Here is a 10,437-nt window from a genome sequence, read left to right on the forward strand (position 1 = left end):
TCCTTTTGGCCCTGATCCCTATAATGGTGACAGGAGTGATTGGTAACAGGTTCTCAAAGAGAAGAAAGCTCTCTGGGGGGAAAGTCTTTGCAGCAAAACTTAGCCCTTCTTTCCCACATAAAACCTCTTACCTCACTGCCTAATTGGAGCATAATAACAAAAATAATAACTAACAATTATAGAATGTTTATTATGTACCACACACTGGCATAAGTATACCATCTCATGTAACCCTGACTACAACCTGATGTGGTAGGTTCTATTATTATTCCCATTATACTGAGAAGAAAACTTGAGGTATAGAGAGATCATGAACTTGCCAAAGGTCCTACAGTTGATAAGAAGCAGAACTAAGATTCAGACTTGGCCACCTGATTCCAAGGCCTGCATCTCTTTGAACATTTCACTATGGAAAGTTTCAAACATAAACTGAACTTAAAAAAAAGTATAACATATTCCCCATGTGCCTATCACCAACTTCAACATTTACCACCATATGTCTATTCTTGTTTGATCTATACCCCTACCCACATCCCCAACCAAGGCATCATGTCACTTCATCCATAAATGTTTCAGTATGTATCTCTAAAAGATAAAGACCTTTTTAGACCAAAATTACAATACCATCATCATACCTGAAAGAAAACCAAACAAACAGTAATTCTTTACAATCACTATCCAGTCAGTGTTCCAATTTTCCTGTAATTTTTTCTTTCAAAAATCAGGATCCAAATAAGATCCATGTATTAAAACTGCTCCACATATTTCTCAAGTCTCATTTAGCCAACCAGAACCTGTTATTAGCCACTACACTCTGATCTAGGTTTTCTTCTATAAAGAAAGGTGCCACTTTCCCCGAGAGCAGGAGTTCTCAGTTAGGGATTAACAGCTTTAAGGGACGCTGTGAATCTCTTAAAATTAGTTGTTAAAATTTTGCATGTACTTGTGTTGGTTAATTTTTCTAAGGAGAGTATCCTTGGCTTTCATTAGAGTTGAGAGTTTCTTTATGAGGATGAAGAGTGAAGTTAAATTCTGTTAAGTTTATTAACTTGAAATTTAAGATATTTTAACAAATTACTTTTGAGAGCAAGAGAAATTGTTAAGGATTAACTGGTGTCACTTTAAAAAGAATAGAATTATAATTGATTGGGGAAGTTCCTTTTTTTCTTTCATAGTTTATTGTGAAGTTGGTTTCCATATAACACCCAGTGTTCATCCCAACAAGTGACCTGCTCCATGCCCATTACCCCCCTTCCCCTCTCCCCCACCCCATCAGCCCTCAGTTTGTTCTCAGTATTAAAAAGTCTCTCATGGTTTGCCTCCCTCCCTCTCCCCAACTGTTTTTCCCCTTCTCCTCCCCCATGGTCCTCCATTAAGTTTCTCCTAATCCACCTGTAAGGGAAAACATATGGTATCTGTCCTTCTCTGCCTGACTTATTTCGCTCAGCATAACACCCTTAAGTTCCATCCACGTTGCTACAAATGCCAGATTTCATTCTTTCTCATTGCCATGTAGTATTCCATTGTATAGATAAACCACATCTTCTTAAGTCCCTTTTAGATTGCATATCCCTTTGAATAAAGCATCTTGGTGTACTGTGGTGTTACTGAATTTGGTGGTGAAAATCATACTCAGATCTTGAACTGAATTTCATATTTGTTGGAATCATGTGACTCCACATGAATTGGGGTAGATAGAGACTGATTTTGTGAGTTATCAATGATTTGTTCCACAATAATAGTTTCATTGAAAATGTGTCCAATTTTTCAATATTGTGTGTGCATGTATAAAAATGAAATGGTAATAAAGTTATCATCAATATTTTCTCTTTGCACCAACTTTTCCTAGATGAAATCCAACATCAAACTCCCAATGGCATTATCACCAGCAACATAGAACCCCCCAAGCTATCACAATACCCCAAACTGCCTTTTCAGAGGAGTGGGGAAGCTGATACTGGGAGGAAGTCCCCAAGCAGGCTTCTTTCCGATGGGAAGTTGGAATCCTGTCCTGAAGTGGATGTGGGGAAGTTGGTGTCTAGGCTGCAGGATGGAGGGACCAAGGCCATACCAAAGGCGACCAATGGACCTGTCCCAGGCTCTGGGCCCACCAAAGCCCCCTCTTTCCACATAAAGAGACCAGCTCCTCGTCCTCTGGCTCATCACAAGGAGGGTAAGTGCTTGGGAACTCCATTGGAACCAGAACTGAAACCAACTATTTTGTACATTGAGATCTTTCTGAGGTTAGAGATATTTAAGTATGAATCTGTTACAGTTTACTACCAGTAATATTGGAATTATGGGTAGAACATAAAAACTATTCACAATAATCACTAGAGTGTAAACTTAATGAGGGTGGGGATTTAGGGCCTGTTTTATTTACTTCTATATCCCAAGTGTTTAGAACAATGCCTGACTATCACAGAATAGGCACTTATTATTTGTAGAATAAATTATTATTGCTGTTGTTGCCATTAAGTATCTGCTATGTCCCTGGCATTGTACTAGGTATTGACAAACTATTTCTGACCCTCATAACCTTACTGTGGAGAATGTATTACTTTTTCCTACTAGAACTGAGGATCCTAGAGCTAAGTGACTTGACAAATGTTCACAGCTAGTAACTGGCTGAGCTGGGATCTCAGTCTTACCAAGTCTGACAGGCACCAAAGCCTGTTTTATTTCCAAGAAGGCAGAGCTGTCACTTTACCTTCCTATAAGAAACTTTGAAATTGGTGAACTGCTAGAGTTTCTCATTCTCATTTTCCAGATTAATCAAAATAGGGACAAAATGTCACAAGTTTTGCAAAACTCTAGGCTTTTTAAATTACAAATTCAAGATGTGGCTGACTTCTGTAAATTTAATTGGCTGCTACATGTGGAGACTCATGTTTGGAGGTTGGAGCTAATCCAGAGGGTATTTGGAGAAGGGTACACAATTCTATGAAGATAGTATGGTATACTTGACAAAATATACACTTTGGTATCACAAAGACTTAGATGCAAATTGTGACTCTTTTACTTTCTAGATAGATGACCTTCTAAAAGTATGCCTTGTTTCTTTTTTTTATCTTGTCCTATTCCAAAAAGGATTTAATGCATTTCACAATACAGAAAATATAAGAACTCAAAATAGTAAGAATAATTTATTCAACAAGTGTTTATTGAATACTTACTGTGTGCCTAGCCTTATTCTAAGTGTTAAGGACATAAGAATGAATAAATCACAAGGTTCCTACTTTCTTGAGCCTTATATCAGGGCTTAGCAAACTATGGCCTTAACTGGTTGAAAAAAATTCAAAGAGAAATAGTATGTCATGGCACATGAAAATTATATGAAATTCAAATTTCCATGTCCATAAAGAGAAATATACCACTTCACTTACATAGTGCCTAAAGCTGCTTTCATACTACAACAGCAGAATTGAGTAGTAGCAACAGAGACCTTCCTGATGCCTACAAGACCTAAAATATTAGCTATCTCATACTTTGTTTTTTAAATTCTTTTTAATGTTTTATTTATTTCTTTTTAAAAATTTTTCTTTAATGTTTTATTTTTTTCTGAGAGAGAGAGAGAGAGTGTGAGCAAGGGAGAGTCAGAGAGAGAGAGAGAGAGAGATACAGAATCTGAAACAGGCTCCAGGCTCTGAGCTGGCTGTCAGCACAGAGCCAAACGCGGGGCTGGAACCCACGAACTGTGAGATCATGACCTGAGCCGAAGTCGGATGCTTAACCAACTGAGCCACCCAGGTGCCCCTGTTTTATTTATTTCTGAGAGAGAGAGAGAGAGCGAGAGAGAGAGAGTGAGCAGAGGAGGGTCAGCGAGAGAGGGAGATACAGAATCCGAAGCAGGTTCCAGGCTCTGAGCTAACTGTCAGCACAGAGCCCGACGTGGGGCTTGAACCCACCAACCGTGAGATCATAACCTGAGCTGAAGTTGGACGCTTAACCGACTGAACCACTCAGGCGCCCCAGCGATCTGATACTTTAAAGAAAAAGTTTGCTGACTTCTGCCTTAGATTCTAGAGAACACAGGTAAGGAAAAATGAGGTCAAGAGAGGGAAAAGGTAGTATAGTAGGGTATGGAAAGAATGGAATTCATACACAAAATATATGCTGTGAAGCCTTACACACTTGCTGGAGCAGTGTCACAGATTTGGTTCCAAACTTTCTAGAAAACATGAAAAGAGAAGGAACTTAATGGTTATATAAGTCTATGCTCTTAAGATTAACAACAAGCCACTTGTTCAAGTAGAAGTACAATTCATCCATTTTTGAGGTGAGAATACTTTTGAGAAACATTTTCTCTTAAGGATTGTTTCATATAACAACGGCAACATGGGCTGATGGCATTGTCTCAGAACACAATTCAGTAAAAGCTATTCTACGGGAATCTGAAAAGATTTCCACCAAGTAATGGACTCTGTGAATCCTTTGGCTTGGCCAACTGATGCATCTGTCTGTATGATTAATAGTTATTTAACCTCTGTGCACTTAGGTTTCTAAATCTATAAACAGAAGAAACAGCTCATCCCACAGAGTTACTGGTAAGGTTAAAAGAAATAACAAAATATCTACCATATAATTAAAATTCAAAATATGTTATTAATTCCTTCCCTCTGCCCTTCCCCTTCCTATGCCTATTCAAAGAAATAACCAGTTAAGGCCAGACTTCTATGTAGACACTGCTTCAATTTATAAGTCATATATTGACCTTCACATTAATCTGGTAGAGTTGGGTAATTCAAGTTATATTTTTCACAGAGAACTTTGTCTTGCCTGCTGCTATGCCTTGAGGTTAGCCAGATCCTCTAAAGTCAGCACACACAACTTAGCACTCCCTAACTATTGCCTACTGCAGAGTTAAATTCCAGAGGCATTCCTCCTTCCCCTTCCTCCACAGTTGTGCTCCAGGCTGCTGGCAACAGGTGCTCTAATCTAATGGTTTCAGTTAATATAAGTACTGATCTTACTGTCCATTATCAGTCAGACTGTCTAAATATAGGCCACATCATTGCCTAGTTTTTGCTTTCTACCTTAAATCAATCAGCAACAGGCTAGTGTGATGTAGCTTTCTTCTAAGACCCGTGCCTCCAGCCTTAGCTACAAAAAAACAGAACTGAGGTAGTAGTTTTAGCCTTGGTTAATAATTAGCCAAACTTATAATGTAGTTGCCTCTTTGTTTTGTTTTGTTTTTCAAGTTTTTATTTAAATTCAAGTTACTTAACATACAGTGTAACATTAGTTTCTGGAATAGAATTTAGTAATTCATTACTAAAATATAACACCCAGTGCTCATCACAACGAGTGCCTTCCTTAATAACCTATCACCCATTTAACCCATCTCCCCACCTACATCCCTTCCAACAACCCTCAGTTAGTCCTATAGTTAAGAGTCTGTTCTATGGTTTGCCTCTCCCTCTTTTTTCCCACATGCTTATTTGTTTTATTTCTTAAATTGCACATATAAGTGAAATCATATGGTATTTGTCTTTCTTTGACTGATTTCTCTTAGTATAATACACTTTAGCTCCACCCATGTTGTTGCAAATGGCAAGATTTCATTATTTTTTATGACTAATATTCCAGTGTGTGTGTGTGTGTGTGTGTGTGTGTGTCAAAACTTTTTAATTCTTTCTTTTTTTAATTTTTAAACATTTTATTTTTGAGAGAGAGAGAGCATGAGCAGGGGATGGGCAGAGAAAGAGAGGGAGACACAGAATCTGAAACAGTCTCCAGGCTCTGAGCTATCAGCACAGAGCTGATGGAGGGCTCGAATTCATGAATTGCTAGATCATGACCTGAACCAAAGTCAGTGCTTAACCGACTGAGCCATTCAGATGCCCCAAAACCTTTTTATTCTTTCATGGGTGAATGGACACATTTGGCCTCTTTCCATAATTTGGCTATTGTTGATAGTGCTGCTGTAACCACCAAAATTCTAAAGGACAGAACAGGCAGCAACCTCTTTGACATTGACCTATAGCAACTTCTTACTAGCTATTTCTCTATAGTTGCCTCTTTGAACTTTGCTCACTCCCACTTCCTCACCTCTTATCCCCCTCCTTCCTTCCTATTTTGGCCACCACTCCAGTGGTAGATTCCAGGCATCCAAACAGATATCAAGCAGAAACTGCAAACAGCTCTGACTTGAGCTATACTTAAGAGTTGATGGCCCCAGGTGCTGGCCAGCAGCCTGAATGACAGTCATCTCAGCTGACCCACTCTGCACCTTGCAGATGCCATTCCATTTCAGCTCTTTTGTTCATAATTTTGCCTACCATGTCAAAGGTCAATGCACAGGCCTCATTTCTTTAGTGATCCAACTGTGCCATTGCCCTGTCCCCCATGTCCACCCCTTGCATCAATCCAACATTTGAGTGGACTTGATATTCTTTACATTTTTCCTTAGCAATTAAAGAGAGCAAACACAAGGTGCATGTTAAATTGCTTTGTTCCATGGCAGTCAACTTATAATAAAATCAATATTGTTTGCTGATATAATCTTGGCAAGGTCTCTTTTCTGTTCCAGACATAGAACTGGATACTTTCTCTTTTTCCGTTGTATCTAATCATTATGATAGACCTATGAGATAGGTTTTTCCCTCTCATTTCACATTTATTTCCCCATTAAGGAAAAACTGAGGCTCAGAGAAGTGAAACAACTTCCCAGAGCCACCCACATTGTAAGATGTGGAGACAGATCTTGAACCTAGGCTTCTTGGATACCACATATTAATTTCTTAAGTGGCTTTAGCTACCTCCTCCTATTTTCTAAGAGCATTAACTTGTAGGAGAGAAAAATTATACAAGCCAATGTACTGTCCTCCTTTAATCTCACTGCCTCTAATCAGGCCTGCTTTGGAAAGGGCATTTGTGTAGTTTTTACAAAAGGACTTGGGACTTACCTTTGGAGAGTGGGGTGGAGAAGACATCTACTTACATGCATATGTTCATTTATTCAGGCTTAGTGCTATGCAATGGGGAGGATAAGGATGAAAGGCCGTGGTCCCTGCCCTCCAAGGGTTCGTGGTGAGGCTGGCATGTAAGCAAACAGTCCCAGTCCAGTGTGATCCATGTTCTAAAGGGGGGTGTGAATAAATACTAGTAGGAGCATGGGGCGAGGAGACCTTCACTCTGCCTCAGGTTCTTTGATCAATTGAAGAATATATCCACACTGTAAAATACAATATATGTGTTTAGGAGTCCTTCTTAGCTCTTTTCCTCTGTCTTGACAAGAAATAAAAGTCTGTGTTCTGGTGATATGTTCTACGGTTTGGAGAAAAGAACTTGTAAAGCCTTGCTCAGCCATTGTTCCACCAATTTCCATTGGGGTAACTCATGCAGTCAGTGACATTTATATCTGCTCTAGAAGTATTAGAAACAGACTTGGTCATGTAGTAATTAACTGTGCTAGCCATTATCCACATTTGTTTCTTTAGATTCAATATGCTTTAGTAATCTGCTGTGTTTTATTTTCTTTCTCTGCCTTTCCTGGAGCCTAACTCTCAATTGATCCAAAAGAGTAATTAGTGGCTACATGAGAAGAGAGGCTTTTTGGTGAGCATGAAAGAATTTCATAGAAAGTAAGATATGATTCTAGAAAACTGGGGAAATTTACAAGGAGAAAAAAACCTCTCCTTATTTGCCCTTTGGTTGGGCATAGATAGATATAAGGAAAGGTGGAGGAAAGGTGCTTAAGGTTGAAGACTGATGGTCATGAGGTACTAAAAAATCAACAAGTGCTAAGATTGGTTATGGTCATTTGACAGAATGGGGAAGGAGGTCAAATTTGTGGTAAATGTCAGGTTGTAGACCAAAGTTAGAAAAAAAAATAAGAGGAAGTACAGTTTGGTAGAAAGATCATAGCCTCAAAAGGCTTAGTGAAGTCTCAGATGTGATAGGCTCCAGAGTCTCCCAGGTGTGATTTTAAATCCTAGCTCTGCCTCAGAGCTGTGGGACTTTTGGCAAGTCACAACTCTCTTAGCCTTAGTTTTCTCATTTGTAAAATGAAGATAATAATTATACCCATACAATTGCTCCAACAATTAATTGAGATATCTATGTGCTTGGCAGAAAAATGAGTACTCAGTAAGTGGTAGCAGTAATTTTGCTTTTATAGGAAGCTAATTATTAGCTACATAATCTTAGGTAAACTTAACATATTTGAGCCAGTTTTCTTACCAGTAAATGGAGACAGTGCCTACATTGTACGAAATGTTTTGTGGTTATAAACTAAGATTAAGTATACAAAACATTTTATAATAAAATAGAAGTACAAAGTAGTAACAACCTCTCAGAAAATGGCATCCATAGAAGATGGTAGATGTTCACTCTTCTGTATTTTGCAGCCTATGAGAAGCCTCAAGCCTCAAACGTAGATGTTATAAAAGAGCTCAGAGCTTTTCTTTCCACCCTCAGACTCTATGACCTTGCCAAACACTGAGAAAAAGGAGGAATATTGTTGAGAGGAAGAGGCAAGGAAGGATTCTTTTTTTTTTTTTTTATAAATAGTTTATTGTCAAGTTGGTTTCCATATAACACCCAGTGCTCATCCCCACAAGTGCCCTCCTAGAGGTAAGGAAGGATTCTTAACCATCCCTCAAGGTCCAGCTCAAGTCCTATACCTTCCATGAAACCTTCTGACAATTCTGCCTCAGGTAACTCTCCTTTACCTCACTTATTTTGACATTCAAGTTTGGCCCTTTAATGTGGGTCCTGAGTTACAGTATTCACATTTATTTCCCTTATGTATGACTTCATTGTTGACCTCTGTTCTAAGCCCCTGGAGGGCAAGGTCTATGTCAAATCACTTGTGAGAGCATAAGACTGGGCAAAAAAGCCCTCAAGAAACACTCAGTATATTTAAAACCTTTCAATTTAGCTTTCAGAATACCCCTGAAGTTTGGGCATATCATGTTTGTGTGTGTGTCTCAAAGATGTCAAAACTGGGAACTTAAAAAAGAAAATCTCTTTAGATTGTCTTTATAATGGACTGAACTACATTTTTCTTTACTCAATAAATATTTATTGAATACCAGTTATGTGCAAAGCAATTTACTTGGGCTTTTGGAGAATACAGAGATGAAGCCCACCTGTATCTTGCTATCAGGTTGCTTTGCATTCTAATAAGGGACATAGAACCACCGAAACAAAGAACCTGGTTTCAAAGTACAAGTGCCTTAGGAGTCAGAGAAAAGAATTTGGAGCATCTTAGGCTTAGAGCACTTAAGCTGAGTCTTGATGGATGATATAAATTTGGGTATGTGGGAATAGGGTAAAGGGAATCTGGGGAAAATATGATTAATTGTAAGACATGTATATGAAACAACAAATAGTAATGTTTGTGTGAAGATAAAAGGTGGGGACATAGATCAGAAAGATCAGTTGAAGCCAAATGGAAGAGAATAGTGACTTGCAGGTTAAAAATGCTTGAGTTTATTCTTCAAACAACAGGAAACTATGGAATCTAAATCTATATCTATAGAGAGATTTTTTTTTCAAGCTCGTTAAGTACATGATCAGAACTGACTTCTAGAGTACTCCAAAAGCATCACTTAAAAGCCAGCAAGGAGAGATCTAAGTCTGTAGACTTATATCATGGACCCATTGGTCTATAAAATACTTCAAGTCCACATTGCACAGGTACTGAAGTTATCTTGTCAAAGTCACACAGCAATTTAGTTTTAGTACTAAGACTGGAATCTAGATCTAGTGACTCCATTATATTACTCTTCCGTCTCTGCCTCCTCAATTTGACATTGTAGTTTTACTGTGGCAAATTAGAGATAAGAGAGAACATTGGGCTCTTTCACTCAAGAAACCCTTTTGCTGTGGCTTCAAAGTTTGACTTGTAACGAATCATCAGGAAAGAGCCTAAGAGAATGCAAACCTAATGATGTTTGCTTTCCAAGGCCTTGGGGTGATGTCCATTTGGATGTGGCCGTTAGTTAGAAAGGAATGGAATTCATATTTTAGGGGGCATTATCTGGTTCCCTCATCAGAAAAGTGATAGCTCTAAGATGGACACAGTTTTGGGTAGAAGTGTTTTCTGGCTCTGACTGTAATATACACTTCCTTTCCAACACCCCCTCTACTATACAGTAGAAATGGAATGGCATTGTCAGCTCTGGTAATCTTTGATCTACAATGACCAAGTAGCATCATGTGGCCTAGTGGTTCCTAACTTTGGCTACACATAGTGTCACTTGAGGAGCTTGCAGCAACACGGATGGAACTGGAGTGTATTATGCTAAATGAAATAAGTCAGTCAGAGAAAGACAGTACCATATGTTTTCACTCATATGTGAACCTTGAGAAACTTAACAGAAGACCATGGTGGAGGGGATGGGGGGAAAATTTACAAACAGAGAGGGAGGGAGGCAAACCATAAGAGACTCTTAAATACAGAGAAAAACTGAAGGTTAATGAAGGTTG

At 38.7% G+C, this 10,437-nt stretch overlaps 1 protein-coding gene across 1 annotated transcript in view; it reads left to right on the top strand.

Moving 5' to 3' along the window:
• OPHN1 (oligophrenin 1) overlaps nucleotides 1–10,437 on the top strand; it is a 404,963-nt gene that overhangs the window by 365,693 nt on the left and 28,833 nt on the right. The window contains 1 exon segment of the mRNA XM_077769252.1: nucleotides 1,850–2,173. Within this exon segment, the coding sequence (XP_077625378.1) occupies nucleotides 1,850–2,173 (324 nt within the window).

The sequence above is a fragment of the Crocuta crocuta genome, unplaced genomic scaffold, assembly GCF_008692635.1.
Source record: "Crocuta crocuta isolate KB4526 unplaced genomic scaffold, BGI_CrCroc_1.0 scaffold1012, whole genome shotgun sequence".
NCBI classification, from domain to species: domain Eukaryota; kingdom Metazoa; phylum Chordata; class Mammalia; order Carnivora; family Hyaenidae; genus Crocuta; species Crocuta crocuta.